The sequence below is a fragment of the Anomalospiza imberbis genome, chromosome 10, assembly GCF_031753505.1.
Source record: "Anomalospiza imberbis isolate Cuckoo-Finch-1a 21T00152 chromosome 10, ASM3175350v1, whole genome shotgun sequence".
Taxonomy (NCBI): domain Eukaryota; kingdom Metazoa; phylum Chordata; class Aves; order Passeriformes; family Viduidae; genus Anomalospiza; species Anomalospiza imberbis.
The window spans coordinates 4,777,811-4,799,934 of record NC_089690.1 but is presented as its reverse complement, the minus strand read 5'-3'; the positions used below and the strand labels follow the sequence as shown (position 1 = coordinate 4,799,934).

Below are 22,124 nucleotides of genomic sequence, written 5' to 3'. Positions count from 1 at the left end.
CTATTTATTAACAAATATAATTTTTTAAAAATAATAAAACTATCATCCCAGTCTCCCATTGCACCTGAATCCTGCAGGTGATGAGATAACACAAGGACCAGGAAGCACCAAAATATGTCCCGTTCCTAGTATGCTGTATTATCTTTATTAATTTTTATGTGTCTGAAACAATGGGTTCAAAATCTATGATTTAGAATCCTTTCCTAAGTGGACAGTTTCACTGGGAACTAGAGACCATTTATCCCACCTTGCTGCTTGTGAAACTTTCATTGAATACTTTAAACACACTTCTGCTAACTGCTTTGTCAGAAGTTCAATCAAGAAATAAATTAAATTTTCAATTTGTACCAAAATTATAATCTACATTTTTTGTGAAAGCTCTCTCTAAATTTAGGTCTGGGTCTTTATATTCTGGGACATCTGCATGCAGAACTCAATCATTCAATCTGCAAAGAGAGAATTTGAATGCATGTTGTGTTTCTGAATTCCTTAAGCCAAATGCATAAGATAATTATTACCTAGATGACCTTTTGAATTACAGTAATCCTACAAAAACCCATTATTCCACCAACATTTTTAAAGCTCAAGCTGGAAATCAGAAAATGACATATGAAAGTCATTATGTTGTCTGGAACAATCATTTCTCAGGGAGCACTGATCAGGGTAGATCTGATCCAGCACACAGAGCACAATAAATGGTTCAGAAAAGATAAAAGACACAATGCCATTCCATCCCTAATCTCTGAACAATCAACATTTAAGTGACAGCATTTAAGTGCTCTTCTGCTATGAATAGGCGTGAATTATCCACCACAGGACGTGGGCAGCAGGTCAAAAGATGTGCAGAGCAAAGCAATGTCATCGAGCTTAATATTAAAAAAAATAACAAAACAAAACAACCAATAAACAAGAAACCAGAACTCAAAGAGGCCAAGAATCATAGAAATATTTCATCAGCTCGTTTGCATTACATGTCTAAACCAACAGCCCTAAAGCTGGTTATTTACTAACAAATTGGATTAACATAAATCAGAAGCCCTTGCACACCTTTACAGCTTTGGAAGAACTTGGTCCAGCTCCTCAAAACACAGGCTCTACCTAAGACTGATGTCCCGCGCATGTAAAGCTCCATCCTTTCCCTAAAGCAGGACAGACAGATTCCTCTTCCTACCCAAGGCACGTGCCTACCCCAGAGTTATCAGAAGTTTTACAAATTCCTGTCCCGGGACTCCATCACCAGCACAAGTGTCCACGTTAGCACACCCACAATTGTCCCTTAACAATAATTCCTTGGGGTTCTGCTTTAAAAAAGGTGATATTCTCAATCACAGCTGTTGCTTTTGATGGTCAAAATGAAGCAGCAGCATCCTTGCCTAACCACACGGGGTTTAAAGACAAACACATTGTTCCAGTAAGAAATTTGTTTCCTGCAGAGCAGCAGCCACACAGCTTTGTTGCCCCATCCTGAGCCTATGGGCAGAGCCTGGGACTTATCTACAGTAGCTTCTATTAAAATGTTATAGATATGGAAATAACTCCTTATTGACAGATGCTCAAATCAGCAGCCTTTGGAGCCCAAGAAAACATTTACAGGCTGTTGCTGGGGGAAGGCAGCAGTATCAAGAGCAAACAGGAATAGCCAAGGTGTGACTGATGTGGGTCAACAGTGGAGCAAGGGCTGGGCACAAAGGGAGGACATGAAACCCAAGTGGCCTCAGCAGCAACCATGCTCCTCAGGCACAATCCTTCCAGAGGCTGCAAACCCAGCCCCAGCCCCTCCCTTCCCAAAACTGGAGTACTGGGGTGCTCCCCATAATCCATCCCACCACCCAGTCCCCCCATGTTGCACACAACCCCCCAGAGCTCACAACTGCACAGCACTGACCAAAGAGATGCAGAAATGAGGTCAAACCATTAAAGCCAGCACATGTTGAGTATTATATATAGGGCACCTTCCAGCCAACACCCCTGACTTGTCCCAGTTGCCTGGGATAACTAATGTAAAAGCACACTGCAACTTCTTTTGTTTATACACACTAAGTATATAAAACTAATTCCATGATTTATTTTTCCCCACGTCCTCATAAACAACAAAACCATATTCTGCAGCCTGGAACACAGCTTCCCTCTTCCCTTTCACAGAAGAGATCTTCATGAGAAGCCTCGTTTCTAAAGCTTTTAATTAAAAAATCTGAGGAAAGCAATACAAAAGTGTAAAGATAACATCTCTATTTTAATGAAAACAAACCCAGATGATCTTTAATTGTGATATGCCTCTTCCAATATTCATCGTCTCAAGTATGCATAATTATGAGATGGCAACAGAGGAGAAGAACTTGAAGGGTCACTTGGAGCCCTCACTGCTGGCTGGCAGCATCACAGGGTGTAGTCTCCTGGCCGAGGTCATCCCAGCCCACTTCCAGTCCTTGGCCTCCTCCCATCCAAAAAGCTGGAGCACATGACAGCTGGGAGCAGGGCGGCAGCAGCACAATCCCAAAGGATTTTTCTTTCCCCTAAAAAGTACTCGGATGTTTAACTCAGCAGTTTAATCCACTTGGTGCTGAAGCCCAGCCGTACCTGCTGCATCCTCTGAGAAAGCCTGTTACCTCCATAAAGCTCTTTTTGTGTTTATTTTGCACTTAAGAGTGCCATTCTATTTTGTTGTAAGTCATGTTTGTTGAGTGATGAATGTTACTAAGTTGCATAGCTACTATAAATATTTATAATCCCACAGAGTATGTCCAGACTAAGTTTGCATGACAGGCCAAGCACGTGTCACTTGTGCCTCCTTTGCTCCCACTATCCAACTCCCATGGCCAGGAGAAGCAGGGGAAGAGATTGAAGAAGTGCCCACAAAGCTAATGCAGGCATAAGATCAGGTTCAGAAATAAACAAACTGACTCTAGGAAGTTCTGGATTGGATATTGGGAAGAAATTTCTTTACTATGAGGGTGGGCAGGCCCTGGCACGGGGTGCCCAGAGAAGCTGTGGATGCCCCTGGATCTCTGGAAGTGCCCAAGGCCAGGTTGGACAGGGCTTGGAGAAACCTGGTCTGGTGGAAGGTGTCCCTCCCAATGGCAGGGAGTGGAAAGAGATGGGCTTTAATGTCCCTTCAATCCAAACCACTCTATGATATAAAACCACATATACTGTGGGGACACACTCTCATACAAAGGCAGAAATGCCACCTGATAAGGACCAAGGGCATACACTTTTATATACTACTGGTTTACTTATGCAAGAAAGTTTCTGTTTCCAAGCAGAAAATTCCCACTCAAGGCAGGCCATCATCCCCCACCTGCTCTGTGGCCCCTCACAGCAGTGAGCAGGATGATGTTCACCTGAATCCACGTGATGCAATTCAGTCCCAGAGCTCACTTAAAGTATTTTCCCCCTTATGAGAACATTTTCCTCACTAAGGTCAAAGAGCAGCTTGCTTATTAAAACCCCACATTAAACATTTTCCCGTGTGGTGAATTTTCCCTTCCATGAGATATATCATGCTTCATACAGCTGGGGAGCACAACATCATAGGCAACACCTGGGATCCAGCCACAGGTTCCTCACAAATGCTTTAAACCATTAAAATTTACTGTATTTACAGTTTGTACAGCACATAACTTATAGAATGCATTGCATCTTTCGGGAAAAGAAAATAAGCAACAAAACAATCACTTGTATCCATTCTGTTATCTACTTTAAAAGACTGTGCCCCAATAAATTTCCAGGTGCATCCCACAGGAAGGACCAGGGAAGTCACACCATTCTGTGTGCAATACTCAGGAACACGTTCCTCAGTCACACAGAACAGGTAGTCTAAACACTTTCAGCATCTCTTCAAGTAAGAAAAATCAGGGAACATGCTACATCTTAAACAATGAAGCTGACTTTTAAAAATTAATACTGCAGCAATTGTGTCTGGAAAAAAAAACTTTTTTTTTTTGGACTGGACCAAAAATAGAGGTATTAACAGAGGCATGAAGCAATTCAGTCAGTTCACCACGAGTGCTCTTTACAGCAAAACCCACAAGTGGCAGATCCTGAACCTCCTAATTTATCCAACCTTAAAACACACACACCAAAGAAGCAGTAAAAATAAAACAAATTAATAAATCGAGAAGCCACGAAGAAATAACTAAATTTTGGCAGAAAGTTCATTCACTCGGTTCAGATGCTGCGGCTCAGTACAAAACCCAGCTGAAGTGCTTTCAGTTGTTTGCAAGGTGCACAGGAAAGTACCAAATCTTGTTCCTCATTCAGCTGTACTCTTGTCTCCCTCATTTAAAGCCTGTGACCCCAAAAGACAAGAACAAGCACACACAGCACTATGTACAGTGCCTAAGCTTAAGCCAAGTGGTGAAACCACAGGGTAGGTAAACACAGCTTTACAAAGAGCAGGCAAGCAGAAAACCTGCTGCACCTCTGCAGGTGCAATGAGTGAACCAAGCTGAAATAAAATTTTCCCAGCTAATTAGCCCAACATTCTGTACAAATGTGCTGTAGCACAGCTAGCTGCCCCTCCACTTTATACTCCAAGCTTTTTAGAGCTTGCAGTGGAGTACCTACAGGAAACCATTGAAATTCTTGGACCAAAAGGTTAATTATTGCTCCCTGAATCCCCTAAGGAGTTACAAGTGGATTAGAAGCAGAAACAGCTCTGAAAGCAACATGAAAGCATTAAACACAGTCAGCAGTAATGGAAATAAAGTGTGGGAAACTTAAAAAAAAAAAAAAAAAGTCAGTGCTAGAAATGCCATTTTGGGTAGTCTAGAGGAGAGGGATTACTGTCAAGCAGGCAGAGACATTCCTTGCCCTGCCTTGTGCAGCTCTGCAGCCCTTACTCTCAGGAAGATAAAGAAAGGGAATGTTCCCAAGCAATTGCCTTACAGTGCAGGCCTGAGCACTGGCAGATTTGCCTTTTCCATCACTCTCCATCTGGCTGCTGGCAAGGCCAAGGTGTTTCACCAGCTCCAGTCTGCTCTATTCTATGTGTGTAAGAACGGGCCTTTTGAGGAAAGGCTTTTCCCTGGAGCTCAGCATTTCCAGGCACAGCTCCTAAAGCAGCTCTGTGGTGCTGGCACAGCTGAGGCTCCACAAATCCAGTAACACATGAGGGTCAGCAACAGCCAGTGTGCCCAGAGCAGCCCATCAGAACCTCCATTCTGTCAGCCCCGAAGCCCGAGGCACTGAGCCACGCTGGCCTGGAAAACTCCACACTCCTCATCCTCCACCAGCTCTGCTATGAGGCTTTCTCACCCTCAGCTTCTAATGGAGACTGTAATTACACCCTGTAAATGTGTGTTCTCCTAAAGCTAGAACCTATTTATGGAGTCATATAAACCGTCTTTCTTAAGGAAGTCATTCCTGTGTGAATCTATCCTGAAGCCTCTTCCCACCTCACAAGTAACTAAAATAAATCTCTTTCAACAAACACTTAACATTTGTTTCCACAGTACAAAAAAACAGGTTAAGAGCAATTAACATAGTTCATTTGCAAAGATCAAACAGAGCATTTATTCCAATTTCATTCCATTTTTAGAACTGTAGTTTTAAAAAGCAAAGACATCACCTAAAGCTTCAGGAGTAGGATGAAAACGACAAAGCACGGAGGTAGTTAAGCTTTGCAACAGATGAGGGCACATCCCGACTAGAAGCCAAAAAAGTCTCATGGAAAACTGGTATTTCAGCTACAGGTACTTCAAGAAACAAGGAAATGAAATCTAAAAGCATCATCCAGCAAACACACAGAAGAGGGACCTGGCCCAGAACTGTTCTACTCAGGTGTGCTTGCATAATACAGAAAAAGCATGAAGCAATGTGCTTCCAGCGCACCTACAATCCTTTTTAATGCAAAACTTTAGCTGAGAAATTACTTTAAAGGCAACAGAGGCATCTGCCAAACCAGGCTGCTGAATTGAAGATGGGGAAATGGAAAGATTGGGAAATGGAAAGATGGAAAGGAGGGCTCAGAAGATTTCACTTACTCTTTCTGCAATACAGAAGAAACCACGGACAGGACAGTCTGACCTGTTAAGTGGCTTCCAGCAAGGAAGAAAGTGTGTACTTAAAGAATAATTATCCTTTCCAGTATGGATAAGATTGTTCCTTCATCTAAGTGTACCGGTATTGGACTTGGTAAATATAGCCACTGAAAGCATTCCTTTCTGTTTTTACAAATCAAAGCACACTTCGCAAAAATGACTTAAAAAAACCCCAAACTAATCACAACAATGAAAATCTACATCATAATGAGATTTCAGATAACCAGAAACACCTAGAAGTTCACCAGGAAAGCAGAAATTATTCTTCCTCTTGAGGTTGATCTAACTCAAAGCACAGCTTGGAAGGAGGAACAAATGATCCAGGGAAGGAGAAGTAACAGAATGACCTCTTATATTGATTCAAGAAGGACAGCTTGCTTCTGCCTTTGTTACAATACTTTGCTGAAATTTTTCATGTGAGGGGAGAACTAAATTGAGCAACACAAAAATACTGCCAGGGTAGATGCTCTCCAAAGAGACCCCTTGACCCCAGATGACACATTTGGGACCCTACCACCCACCAGCTTGAACCTCCAGGCTGTATCGTGACATGAAGGCACAGTTGTGGTCTCATGATCATTCCACCAACTTTTGATCATGCTTATTAGAGAGTATGTCCCAGAAAAAAATAAAAGCAACTGTAAATTTGCCTTTGTTCAAAAACCCTCTCAAAATTCACATCTGCTTCTTATAATGAAGCACAGGGTAGTACACAGGCCTGCTGGGAAAGGTATAGTGAGGTAAGCAAAGAATAGCAGATACCACACTGCTATTCTCCATTTCTTTTCTTACTTCTGTTTTTTTTCTCATCTCAGCATTTTTAAAATCTTAAAATCTCACCACATGCTAGTAAGATGTCCGGACAAGAGTGAGCCCAAGTAAATCATAAGACTAACTTCCTGCAAAGCCATCAAATATGCAGCATTTATAGCCACTGTTTCAATTCCACTATTTTTACTTCAATGAACACATATGCAAACAAACACATTCAATTTAATGGTACACTTTAATCATTGTTTTTATTGTCTTTTCAGCGTAAAGGCAGATTTCTACATCCCAGGAAATACTCTGCACTCCCTAGTACTCTGCACTCCCTAGTGCTACGGAAAACCATTTTCCCCATCTTGAAAATGTCTTGTTGACCCAGAGACAGTTTATTTAAGCCAGCCAGTTTCTGACCTGCTGTGATCCATCGCCATTCACGATGTGAGGCATCATGGCCACCTCCCCGTTCAGCAACGGCGGCAGCTCCAGCGGGATTTGGTCGGTCATCATCATTGTGACGTACATTCATGGAGAATTTTCCACAACGGACTTCCTGCAAGAGAAAGCAGAAGTTAAAGACCCTGCAGAAACCCTGCTGTACTTCAGAAGGTCATTCTGCCACTCGGGAACTTGAGCAGGAGCTTTTCTAACAGGAGGCGTATGGGAGCTCCAGGCTCTGAATGGAGGTTTTAACTGTTACATCAAGAGCATGGAAAGTCAAGTTTCTGTGCAAGAATTCCAAAAACCAGCTAGCCAGATCTCTACTCTTTCCCACAATTATAAACCTCAGCCTTCACTGCTGAAATAGGCAGGTTCTGAGACACTTTAGAGTTCTGCTCTTAAATCACCATCCTGCTTGGTGCCACAGCTCTTGGAACTGCGTCACCCGCACGTGTAAGACGTTACAGCAATTTCACTCAACAGCCACACTTCAAAGCCAAACACCATTATTTTCTTTCTAAATAATACAGGGCCACTGTTTACAGGGCCCTGTAAACAGTGTGAACTGCCACTACAAAACAAAGACCAGACACCTGACTTCCACTTAATCACAACCCAAAAGGGTTAAGGCTTCTGCTGGAGCAGGAGGGACAGCACATCCTCAATGTTCTGAACACCCCGTTCTAGGAAGGGCAACAAAATGATGACATCACATAAGGATTTGTGAAAAATCACACATCACTTCCAGCACACCCTCCCCCTTTCACAGCTAACTGATGTGATACGTGAGCATCAGTAAAACCATGAGAAGCTGCCTTGTAAAAACAAATCTTAATTCAGTGTTAAGGGTATCATCATGCTGGTTTATGGGGCAATAACGCAGCTCTAGTGAATAAAATGGATGATCTCATCATATAGCTTATCTAGACTTCTGCACAACAGCTCCTAAGCAAAGCAACCTCACATGTCCAGTGGTGAGCAGCCTCCTTAGTACACCTCATGCCAGAGAAGCCCAATGTCATACTGAATAATTTCATATACATCCCAAATTCAAGTTAGAAAAAAAAATATGCTGTGACTTAGATGGCAGCTGGCACAAGATGATCAGAGTACTCCAGAGTACAGAAAGGGGAATTTTTGGCAAAGAGCATGGGACACAACTAGAGAGTCATAAACCAGGAGTTTAATGCAGCTGCTCCAGAGGGGATGAAGGACTGAGCCAGTCTCACCAGGGTTGGAGCAAGTCTTATGTCCCCTCGGCCCCAAATTCTGCTGGACTTCAAATGACTTTATTTTTGGTTCAACAACTAAATTAATAGTTTCGTTGAAATACACTGTCATCATTTTCATCATCCTCTTCCAGAGCTCACTGCAATCCCATCACCTGCACAGCCTCATGATCAGAAACATCAGCCTGACCAAGAGCTGCTCCTCCAGCTCCTGAGGAGGAGCACTTGTGTGATTTAGAAGTGATGGCAGTGCCCACACAGACTGAATCACATGTGTCCTATCTCTTCACTGTCATCAAACAGGTCCTTTCACATCTAAGCAGAACCAGAAGATTGAAAGTACATTTGTTTTTCAGAAGATGTACAAACCTGGCAATGTGACCTCCAGCCACACAGATCAAGACCAGCATTTTAATTTAACTCAGTACCAAATTTAGCACAACTCTCACAGCTCTTTCCACTGTTCTCATCTGTGAGAAAACACTTTTCTAATCATCACTTCACCAAGATATAAACAGAGGCAATGTGTTTTCATCCACCTTTAAATTAAATCCCTCCTTTTATCCAAGACTCAATTACAGGACAGAAGTTCTCCAGAAGCCTGAGATACAGTTGTTAGCATGGTACATCCTAAAGCTTTTGCTTCTCATTATTTCACAGTTTGATGTTTTAATTTTGAGAAACATCTGAGTCCAACATCAATGTTCAGAGGTGCTGGGATTTGGGGGTGGAGGAGGAGGAGTGGGGCAGTGCGACTTCACTTTTGGGATGTTCTGTTTGTTTACTAAGGAAGAAGATAATATGTGAGGTTTTGAGCCATTTCTTAACTGCTTGGGATTAAAAAAAAAGACTGAAAGAGCCCAATAATGAATACCAGAGAGCACATGAATGAACAACTTTCAGGAAACAGATTGAGTCAATAGCCAGCTGTACCTCCCACTACTCTGGCTATACATGCAGTTATTTATGCATCTATAGTTGTTGTCTGTGAAAATGTATATTTTCACATTTAAAGTTTATTTGTAAAGAACAAAAAATTCATAGAAACTATTGTAAACCTATATAAAACAAAACCCCAATCCCCAAACAAATGACACGTTCATTTAGTCTGAATCCAAAAGCCAAGCTTTAACAGTTTAAGCATCACACTGATACTATTTTCTTGAGAAAAAAAAACCACACTGTAGCTTGAAGCAACATATTTTCCAAGTAATATTTCCATTCCAGGCACAACAACGGATATGTTGACATTTATTTGCTACGTGTCATTATTTAAAGTGTTGCAGCTACATTCCTTTTGCTTTATTAATGGTTTGTCACTACAGCCGTGTCTACACTTGCCTCACTTGAAAGGAGAAAACAAAAAAAAAACCAAAAAAAAAAAAAAAAAAAAAAAGAAAACATAAATAAAAAGGGTTTCCTCTATTTGTCAGGTCTGGTACGACCCCACCAGAGATGATATCAGCAGCAGTACTGGCTACAAGGCACAGCCACTGGCAGGAATTTTTGGCAGTGTTTCATGAAGATGTACTCCAGGAAGAGTGAAGACATCTACCATGAGACTGGCAGACTTCACTGCAACTCCAAACCCTCTGGAAACACAGGCCTCATGCACTTTTTGAGCTTATTTGTTCATCCATCCTACTTAAAACAGATTTATTAGCTGTGCTTTCACACCCCTCCAATAGCCCAACGTTCCTCCTCCCTCAGGGGATGCAAAGCTGATTAATACAAAGAAAGTGAGGTCTGAATACAGGGTTTTTTTCCTGAAAATTGGGAACATCAATAGAAGAAAACACCAGACACGACTCAAAGAGCCAGGTCACATTCCAGGATATGAGAATTCTTCCTTAGCTAAAATATGAACTGCCAAATACTAGCCCACAGCCTTTTTTTCAGGTACTAACTCAAAGTTGGGGTTTTGTCTAGAAAGCTGACTATATTTAAATTTTATAAAGATATTTCCTGTGCGTCTACATTCCCTAGGTTTGGCTGGGACAGGTCACAACAACGCCAACAAGGAGTGAGAGGCTGCATCTCCCTGTCTAGCTTCCTCCAGGAATATGGAAATCACAGTTTTCCACTTTGCTGTAGAGCAAGGAAGAAACAGCCATCCAAGTTTGATGTCTCTGTCCCCAAACAAAACTTCCAAATCTTTTGATGTTGGCAAGTTACTGTTGCAAACTTGATTTTCAATTCAGTATCTCAGCCTTCTACTGATCCCTGAGATGACTCCATTTCCTTAAATTAATTCAATATGTGAATTAGTAATACATAAATTAGTTACACATGGCACTAGGGAGAAAATTAAAACACACAGAAGAATGAAGCATAACTATCTAAAACCCAATGTCCATGTATGGTCAAATAACATGACCCAACAGGTTACGTCAGTTTTCCTGAAATTCCAAAAGCAGTGGAACCACATCAAGATACCCAATTCTACTTTTCCTAGAAGGTTTCACCCATGCTTATTTATAGGGCTGGAAGCCAAGAACATTTTTCTTTCTGTGATTTTCTTCCTATCTTCTGTATTTTACAAAGCCAAAGAACCTCTTCCAGCTATGGCAGACAAATGCAGAGAACCTGGCAGAAACAAGAGGAGTTGTGAATATTGAGTCCTGTGACTGCTCTTTGCAAAGACTTGATTTTTATTTCCCTGCAGCAGACCATTAAAAGCTCCTGAACAAAGTGTTCTGCTTTTTTATCACAATCATCTGGAATTACAGAAGTTGTACTACAGCAAGGACAGAGAGTTTCAATACTAAGTAGAGCCACATACCCAGGTTTATTTAATACACAACTGAAATTCAGTGCCAAACACACATTTTACTCCTCCAGTGCATATTTAGGGGTATTCTGCCTGAAAAGAAGAGAACACTCTGCAAAAAGAATAAGAAGCTACCCCACCTTCAATCCTAGCCTTGATAAAAAAAAAAAAAAAAACTTGAAATGCACACAGTATTAACTTAAAATGGAAGGATTTTCTCTTTCCAGCCTAAAAAAAAAAACCCTTTACCACTTCCTCATGACAAAGTTCACACAAATGGCACACACACAGGGTTACACAGTCTAGCAGACTCCTTTCTACCACTGCTTTGATACATGTACTATAGGAACCACTTCCGCCACGCAGTATGGGCTGGGTGAGCTCCTCTTGCACAGAGGCTGTTGCACTGGTCAGAGAAATAATCCAACCCAGCAGGAGCTTCCTTAGTGCTTGACAACCATGGGCCAAGCCAGTTCTGGTGTAATCAAATCCAAAGTCTGTTGATAACTGCCCTGCTGACCAGCAGTCACAAGGCAACTCTTTCTTCCCCCAGCCAGACATTTTCTCTGGCAGACCAGGTTCTGCAGTGAGGATGTCCAGATATTGGCAGTTCTATGACCCAAAAAGAAAAGGATTTGTGATATCTGATCTGCATCCTCCACACCAGATCCTGACAGAATGGCCAGCACAAAGCCTCCAGCATTGCCTGCACAGCTAATGTGAACACAGGAGGGTTCCCCATCCACTGCACCAACCCTCAAACACTTGTGTTGTTATAACCAGGACAAGAGGCAGGAGGAATTGCTTAAAAAGGCTTTGCCAAGGTTAAAAAATATGTATGGAATCATAGGTTCATGTCAGAGGGAGTCCCACCTGCCATATTGAGAGGTGAAGCTCATCTTTAGAAACACATGCCCTGAAAACAGGGAATACTCAATTATTTCTAGGCAAAAACTCACTTTGGAAAAGATATACAGTAAAACATAATGAGACTTAAAAAAAAAAAATCACCATTCACAAAGCCATTATCTGCAGCATATCTTATTCTTCTTCCATAAAGGAAAATAGCCCTGAAATTATTTGTTATTTTCCAGGACGTTATATGTGCAATTGAAGAACCCTATCAAAGTCTGGCATGTCAAATCATGTTACTGCTGGTTATTATATAGTTGAAGAAATGGGTGGTTGTCCAGAGTAATTTCAAATAACCTTTTGAATAAGAAAGAAAAATAACTAGGAAAAAAATTGCTAGTATGTACAAGGAGAATATGTATACACAGATATCTGTATATCTGGAGAATATTTGAACACACATATTCCCAGGCACTAAGAATTTAATATGGGTCTACAACCCACTGGGAAGGCTCTGAACGAGGAGTGCTCCTTCTGCACATTCCTGCTGATGCCGGAATTCATGTGCAAGAAACGAGAGAACTCACACACTGACCCATTTGCCTACTGAATTTTGTACAGCACATGTTGAAATTCAGGATTAATTAAAACATACATAACACGTTTAATATTTTTCACTGAAAAGCAGAGCGGTAAATATAGCTGCTTTCAAGAGACTCCTGCCATGGCTTGCCACTCCAATTCAAAGAGGAGTGGTAATAATTGTTCATGTAGAAAAGCCTCTTGAGACATGAGCAGTACCTGGAGGTATGTGCACAGATGGTTGGTCAAGGCACAAACAGTCTGGAATTTGTCTTGTCTGATGTGCCTTCATTAGTTTAGTTAAATCACATCCGTCTGAAGTGCCACTGAAACCTGAACACATTCTTTCTCTGTTTAATTACAAACACGGTAGATTAATTTGGAAGCATCCAAACAGCCAGGCTTCCTCATAACAATTTTGAAGAAACACATGCAATTCTAAAAATCTGTTATGACAAAAGAAAACAGATTAGAGGGAATACATACACACAATCCACTGGTATTTTATGAAGAGGTAGTGAAATGCCTGCTGCTTGCTCTCTGTGCCATTTCACAGACACAAGGCCACAGTAGCTGGATCCTATCTCCAGCAAGCTGAAAAGCATAAACATCCTCTCAAAACTTAACCACTGTCATTAATCAGTGGGTTTATTCCCCTCTAGTTTATTTTAAACAACAACACATTTCAATGTGCATGGTACATTCCATCTCTGAAGATGGAATTATCAGCAGTGTTCAATTCTACACAGGATCAAGGAAAGTTTATACTGTTTTTCCCCCACACTGGTGTTAGATTCCCAAGGCAGCAATCCAGAGGGTAATGATATGAAGATTTTCAGTAGTTTGCATTTATTTAGACCTAAAATTTGACCTCAAATTTTCCAGGCTTGAAACTCCGTCATCTTAAAGAACAACAAATTTGCACTGTAACCAGCCACACACTCCTCATAGGAAATGTTTGTTATTCAGGAACAGAAAAACTATTAAAAATTGGTTCCTAGCTTAACCTTAGGAAGAAACAGAATAACCAAGTAACTTCAAATATGCACCAGAAAGGAGCATCAGGAATGGGGATATCAGGTCAAAATGCATCATGCAGGAGGGTCTTATTTCACAAGGCAAGTACAACTAATCAGCAGGTAATAGCTCTGATAAAATAACTGGAATAAAGCAAAAGAGTCTTTTACTAAAGGAAAACCTCACCCCACTAGGGGTTTTTCCCCTTGGTTTTCCAGGGGGAAATCTTGTGAAAACTCATGTAGGGAAAGCGAGCTTGCCCTCCTCCCACCACCACCCAGACCTGGGGTGTGCAGTGCCTGAAGGCCATCGTATTCATGTGCAGACCTAGTGTAACTGGATTTAAGGGAATAAAATATACCACGGGTGAAACAGACCTTCAAAATTTTCATTAGGCTTATATTAGCTATGGCTGAGCAGAAAGCCACAGGCAGACAAGCTAATCCAATGGTTCCACAGCATTCTCACTTCTGCAAATAATATTAGAGCAGCAAATTCATCTGCTGCTCAAAAATCAATTCCAAAACATGCAAACACACCACGGCTACAGCCTGCACTGCTGGCAGAAGAGCAGGCTGCAGAGACAACTTGTATACAACTCACTCTCATCATGTGGGTTTTTCTGTGCTGCTTTCTTCAATCTGAAAATTAAGTTAGTCATTTTTGCTATTTATATTCCTTTCCTTCTTTGTTCTCACACCTTTCTTTCCTCACCTTCCTTCATATTAATCACAACAGATAAAGGGACTCACTAGGGATGTAGCTGCAAAAATAGAGAAGTTTTCAAGCACACAATTCTCACACTATTTCACAGTAATTCTTCTAAGCAGCCATAGGCTGAGTTTAACTCTTCTTGCACAATAGTGGCCAATTACGTTTTTCCTATGATTTTTAGTGTTGTTGTTTTTGGCACAACTTGGCTTTAAAATAGCAACTACTTCAAACCATTTTCTCTTTTCAAGGGAAATTAAGTTATGCACTTCCAAAAATACAAGCAGCAATTAACACTTCAAACTAGTTTGTTGCTGCTTGTCCACCCTCAGAGACATTTGAGTTAAGATCTTGAGTTCTGGGTGCTGTTTAATTGCCAGCTGTACAACACAGTCCCCCAACTGCATTCAGCATCTCTGTGCTTTTCTAGAAGATCACAAGTCAGGAGTAGACCTAGATTACATAATTAGGAAGAAATTCTTCCCTGTGAGGGTGGTGAGGCCCTGGCACAGGGTGCCCAGAGAAGCTGTGGTTGCCCAATCCCTGGAAATGTCCAAGGCCAGGCTGGACAGGGCTTGGAACAACCTGGGATAGTGGAAGGTGTCCCTGACCATGGCAGGGGGGTGGAATGAGGAGCTTCAAGATTCCTTCCAACCCAAACCACTCTTGTGATTATCCGATGACATCTGCCTCTCCACAGGTCAGCAGGAAAGCACAGAGCTCTTCCAGCTGTGGTGCCCCATTGCCAGGGCAAGGAGAGGAGGATGACAGTGGCCCAACAGCCCTCCCTCCACAGATTGGAGCACCCAGCACACAAATTGGTCCCCTAAGTGCAGAAAGCCTATCTACACAACAGAGACAAATTGATCACCCTTTTCAGTTTCTTTGCACTCTGCACTGCCTCTGATTACAAAAGCAATTTGCAAGTAAAATTCACACGGTCTAGCAAGACCTTCAGTAAGTTTAAACACAATTGGAATAACCTTCTATTTGCTTGAAGCAATTTGTGTGAGGAGGAAAAACTCCCTCCAGTCCAGACCTACACCCGTCTACAAACTGGGCCCTGATCCTGCCAACATTTGCACTAGAATACACCTTTACACTCTCGTAATACTTTTATTAAGTACTGAACTCCCCCGGATCAGGGCCGCAAGCCCAAGAACGACGTGCCCAGCGACAGGGGCAGAACCTCTATGCCAAGAGACATTCTTGCACAAAGGTGAAATTCAGATAAGGCACAGGTATGCTTCATCTATTTGCTTTCTTCCTCCATTTAATAGCCAAAGTATTAATCATGGTTACAGGGTGATAAGCACAGCATTTGTCGATAAATACCCTCCCCTTCAACTCTGCTCTCTCAAATAATAATCTCTCTGCAATAATACCACAAAGACCTTAGTTATCTCTCCTGGAGTTCCTGTGCAATGGGGAATCTACTGGAATCAATGGGGTGGGGATTTTTTTTTTTTGCCCCTAATTAAACTACGAAGCAGGGGAAAAAAAAGAAAGGCTATCTACCATATCAATCTGCAGCTCCTGAAAAGCCTGCATACCAAATCCCATTTCCAACAAGGTCTCAGCACACCTTTGTGCAACACAAACTCCGCTGCTGTCGCCATTCCCCGCTAACCTGACTCCAGGCTGACAAAGTGGCTCATTGTGTTCTTGTGGGAAAGAGCTCCGCAGAGATCTCCCATTCTGCCCTGGGATTCAGGACCAGGCGTTCACACGGGGCAGCCGCTGCCAGGGAGCACCTCTGCACGGCTGCCCGAGAGGTTTCTCATGGAGGAGGAAAGCTGAGCCTGTCATTATCATCGTGCTCACAAAATCCAAGTGCTTGAACCACATTAGTAACAAGAAAAGCAACCCAAGACCCACCACCCAAGCCCCACCACTCCATAACTCTCCAGCATCAAGAGAAAAAGTTTTATTACACCATCCCTCACTTTCACAGAACATTAAGCACATTTTTCAGAATTTCTTTACTTTTCTGAACTGCTTCATGAAAATGAAGACAGTATGCTACCTATGAAGGCTTCTCCTAATTGGAGATAGACAGGAATTTACATTTAACAAAGACCTGAAACTCACCAGCAAAAAAGAAACACACACCAAGTCAAGTCATTGTTCCATTTTTGATTGAGTAATTTTGGTATCCAGGACCTTACAGGAAAGGAGCCTCTCCCACTACAGGTATCAGATTTTTATCTCCAATTATAATAAACCATCAATGAATGAAAAAACCCTAAATCTCTAAATGCAGAGTACTGAGGGGGTGGGGGGGTTGCTTTCTTTAGAGTGGGAAGACAAAGGGTCTCAATTTAGACAGAAAATACTGTGCTGAACGTGCCACCTGGTGCAGCTAGAAAGCTCAGGTTATTGATTAAATGCTTTAAAAGGAAAATCTTTGGGGTTTGCTACCTGTCTGAAGTGGGGCACAGTTTGTAACACAGACTGAAGGAGAAACAAAGTTCTGTTTATACACCAAGGACAATCCATGGGGTCACCTGCCACCCAAGGTGGTCTGTATCCACTTTAATTCTGAATCCTCACCCTTCTAAGCTCATTCCCATACTCTGCCAAATCATTCAGGCAGTTGAAAGATAAAAATTATTCTCAGTAAATTATATTGGTCTTTGATAATAATAAATACAGTTAAATACTGAACAGCTTGACATATGAAATGGGAAACCAACAGCACTTAAAGAGTACACCAAACCCAGAAGTGTTGGTTGAAAGGCAGGCTCAGGACATGGTGCCAGCAGGACAGATGCTCTTCCCAGCCTGGGTGAAGTCAAAAGACAGCAGCCCCAGTCCTACCAGTTACAGAAGTTACTCATTAATAAGTTACAAGTCTTTGTTAATTAAAGCTTCCTAATATTTCACCTATTGACTTTGATACCACAGCTTTCAGGTATGAGCAGTATTATTAAGGGGCTTCAAAGAAAGCTGTGTAAAGTCAAGATATCTATACATACAAGTCAATAATAAGAATTAAGGTGAGCTAAATAAAGGAAAGTAAATTCCTGCAAAGTGAATTTTTTTTAATGCTGAGTTTGTATTTAATCATAAAGGGGACAGTTGTGCTTCTTTATATTTCCCTATTGATATAAGCATACCCAGCTCCAATGAAGCAAATTAAACCCTTGAAGCTCAAGTGAACTTTCCAAATCCTTTAGATGACAAAATTCCAGTCAAGCAAAAAAACTTAAATAGACAAGCAGCAGAAAGCAAACCAACTTTCAAGCTTCACGCCACATGTACCTGAAGTTTCATTTGCCCTTGTTACACTTAGAGAAATTAATTTCTATAACCGCTTACCAAACTTTAGAGGTGCAGAAGTCTAGAGTCTATTCGAATACAGATAGGAAGTCCACAGAAAGGAAAAATCAGAATTGTTCAGGTTGGAAAAGACCATTAAGACCACTGGGTTCAACTGCTAACTGAGCAGTTCCATTTCTACCACTAAACCATGTCCTTACATGCCATATTTACATATATTTTCAGTACCTACAGGGCTGGTGTCTCCACCACTTCCCTGGGCAGCCTGTTCCAAGTTGGTCTCTGTAGAAGTTGGTCTTAACTAAGCATCAGTGGAATTTTGTCATGAGGAAGAAAAGGTTTGTGACTTTATTAAGACAGATGCACTTTTATTACTGCTCTGTGAGATACCAGTTTGTCCTTCCCTCTCCCTGGCTCTGTAACAGCATCCCCAGTCCCACGGATATACCACACTATTCCAACTTCATCGGTTTCCCAGGCTGACATAAACAACCTGTTTGCCACTTTACAACAGTGGGTAGAATCCACTGTACAACCTCAGAGCAGACTAGCAGCAGCAAACTCATCATTAACAAAGCAGAGCTTATCTTTGAGTCTTGTTACACAAAATCTTTAGCAATAACCATTCACAGGATTACAGCTTTATGAGAAGACAATTTTAAAAAGCCCCTACCATGTTCTCTGATACATTTTTTATTTATAATTCTAGCTAGAATTCAAAAATTCAAGTATTTCAGAAAGGCACAGAAAAAAATTAGCCTTGCATCCTAAAATACGTAAACCTGAATTTCAAGAAATGAGCTTGGTTAGTGTATAGGAGTGGGGAAAATTACATTAACATCAAGCAGTTTTGGGGGGTTAGAGAAAAGATACAAATATACAGTTCACCCACAGAATTTCAATAAATAGGTGAGAACAAAATATACAAGTCCTTCAAATACAAGAAAACCCATCTCATAACTCAACTGGAAGAAAACCAAGTGATAAAAAACACAAACTACAAGAAAGGCTAATTCTCTGGAGGTTTTTTCCCACAGTATCTTTCATAAATATAAAGCATTTTATCACCACATGCCCTAACAGCCTTCGCATTTTCCTGGACACGCATCTCACTTTGCCTGTTGCAAGAAAAATTCATAGAAATCCTGATGGAGCAAAGAATGTTACACTGAGTCGAGGTCAAATACAGTATATATGCAGATAAATAAATCTGAAAAATTCAATGTGGCTTGACAGCAGCTTTTCTTTGACAGCGGATGAAGAAACATCAGAATATCAGCAAATGCAGGAGCTTGCCTGCAGGGTTCTGACCACGTTAGCACAGGACTTGAGCAAGAAAAAAAGCTTTCCCAATCAGATTTAGTTGTGGTCAATTTTACCTGAATGACATAAGTGACATATGACCTGACAAGATTTTACTCCCAGGGGAGCTCTATCGAGGCATATTCAGTTTGTGTGAATAAGCTGGAACACCCAGGCGTTATCACCGAAAGTACGGCACAATCTCAATTCTTTAATATTTACATTCTGACCCAGTTCAGTCACATTTTGGCAGCACAGACCCCTCACAGATACCCACCTTAACAATACAGTCCATGGTTAATCAGTGGCAAACACCTACCCGTTAACACCAGTTGTTCTCCCAGCTAAAGGCTTCACAGGTCCCAGAGATTCAAGCAGATTGCATTTGTTCCCCAGTTTCAAAGGGGAGGACACTTTGTCATCACTTGACATGTCAATATCTGGTTTAAAAAATAGGTAAAACTGGTATTATTCTCTACCTACACCATGGCATATTACTCTTGGGCCAGGGGAGGAAGATGACATGTCCATGTAACAACTTTGATAAAGATTCCCAGAAGTATTAGACCCGTGTAGGAAAAAAAAAAACCCGCACTCCCACTCTCTCTCATGAACATATTCCTCATCCCATTTCTCTCTCTAGTCCCTAATCATACCTCCAGGCTGGTACAGAAAAACAGCCTGGGTGTTCAGAGGAGGTTTAACCTGCTGGTGAGAACATGAGCAGTGGTGCATGCTGCAGAGAAACCCCACAATACCAACCACCTCTTCAGCACCTCATCCTCCTCCCAGTGCTCACTAAGGAAATTCCCTCATTCTTAATGAACTTGGGCTATTTTTTTCCATCACCCCAGATGAAACTTCATCCCTATGATTTTTATCTAATCTTGCTCTGTGTTCCCAGGTGTTGCTGCATCAAGCCCTGCTATGAATAATCTAAATCACAGATTGCCCCTCTCCTCACAGATGCCAGAGATACCTTACAGCTCACAGAGCCTGCTAGAGCACAACACCTCGAAGTCAGTGCTACAGCTCTGCAGAAAGTCATCATTGTCCACTACAGTTTTAAATACTCAGAAGTTAGTACTGTGAAATTCAGCACAACTACCAGCTGCTTTACCCTCAAGCATCTTCTCTGTTCAAGGAAGTGCAGACCAAAATCTATTGTTTCCATCAACTTGTTGCAAATTTTGTTTTTAAATCTGAAGCTGAAGAGATGCTCTGATTTTCCCTCTGCTCATGGATATACATGACTGGTATAGAAATCTCAAAAGAGTACTTGGTCTGAACTAACAGATGAGCTACCCATATTCATCTAAATTGAACAGATTATAACATGTTTATTATTAAGAACATGTCAAGGTATAGTAGTCTTTAAGGCTTTTTTTGTACACTTCTTGAATTGATCAAATTAAGCAAAGTCACTCTGTTACTAGTAATTTACTTCTTATGACAAACAGTAGTGGGTTGAGCCTCCTACCACTAGACATTGTACTTAGGCTAATAATAAACAAAGAAAAAGTAGTTGTACAATCCCTGACAGCATTCTACTTACAGCATTAGTACTGAAGCATCATTGAGGTTTTAAAAGGATTACGAATTGCTGAAGATTAACAGAAAGCCAATTTCAAAAAAAGCAGAAATGTGGCGATATCTAACATTACAGATACTCAGCTGATGAGCCAGTAGGATTTTTAGACCAGCTAACAGACTGGAATTTCACTCTCAGAAGTCATCACTCCCTCTAGGAAGAATCAGTATAGGAAAAGAAATGTAGTGCAGTAAAACATTATACACCAGCTGTCAGGCCTGAAACTGATACTGTAACAGGGATCTACATTTGTCATCAAGTTACTCAGTCACTGGCAAAATGGTAATGTAGAACTACAGCAAGGGAGCTCCCCATCCCAAATAGAAATAGCTATGCCAGACAAAAGATGAAGTCTTTATTTTAGGCACTTATGTTAAAATCGAACACAAGGTAGAGGTCACAAAGGTTTTTTAAAGCATGAATTCAAGAAACCTAATCAGAGGCAAGTAGATATGAACATGCAGAACAGGTGCATAGAATTCACAGCTGGTTCCAAACTGCAGTATCTCAAGACATGCCAGTGGAACCAAAACCAAAATAAGGTGGGTTCTGCTCAGTACAACAGTGTCGGGTCACTCTCCACCACTGGTAACAACTTCTGCAGCTTCCCTTGGCAATTTTATCTCCTGTGGGCTTCATTCAGGGTCCTGCTCTTCCCATATCTAATCACAGCAGTTTGCTATCATCTCACAAGTCGCCATATACACACATATATACACCTTCATCTACATAATGGGTATAAATACCTCCATTTATCCTAAGACCCTTGGAATGCTTTAAGCCATGTTGGGAAATAAGCAAGTTCAAAGAACTACTAAAGCGGTCAAGAAAAATCTCAAATTCTCCCTCTCTTTTCTCCTGGGTTTAACTTGCTACCAAATCCTGTGGGGGCTGACAGTGTGTCCTTGAGCCCTGACTCCCAGCACGCCCGCATGCCAGAGCCTTACACACGTTCCAGGGAGCGCAGCTCCTGCCACTGGCACATACCAAAGATTCCAGATCATTTTTGCATCACGACTAAAACGTCCTCATCAATCTGGATTTCTGTTATAACACGTTACTCTGGCCTCAAAAAGTGCAACCTCAGCGTGGTGTAAATTCAGTGTTCTTCCACTAAACCTTCTCTTGGGTGCTGGGGGTGCAGGGAGAATTGATTAAATTTAACATACACCATAATCCTCATGTTTCCAAAACCAAATTCCAGCTATAAACCTTAAGAATGCCACACACCTACCAAATTCTTTTCTCTTTTTATTAGCACGGGGAAGATAGGAACAGGGTACTTCACTACCTCTTTATTACACTGCCTTCCTCCCACATATTTTACTGAATTGCCAAATACACGTTGCTAAGTTTGAGAAACTTACAGGAAAATGAATCCTGTATGAAAATACTCGTTGCTAGAAACACAAACAGGAAAACAGACAGTAAATAATAAATTCTCATTGTATTTAACAGCCCGAGGTCTTTGTTCACAACAGCTACCCCAGAACACGCAGCCACATTCATGGGATCGAGTGAATTCTATCTGAAGTTTACAG

The 22,124-nt window shown here is 41.4% G+C and overlaps 1 protein-coding gene across 1 annotated transcript in view; it reads right to left on the bottom strand.

The window, feature by feature from the left end:
* Nucleotides 1–22,124, bottom strand: part of FNDC3B (fibronectin type III domain containing 3B) — a 188,792-nt gene that overhangs the window by 144,165 nt on the left and 22,503 nt on the right. The window contains exon 2 of the mRNA XM_068200294.1: nucleotides 7,221–7,359. Within this exon, the coding sequence (XP_068056395.1) occupies nucleotides 7,221–7,331 (111 nt within the window). The 5' untranslated portion in view covers nucleotides 7,332–7,359. The remainder of the gene's footprint in view (nucleotides 1–7,220; nucleotides 7,360–22,124) is intronic.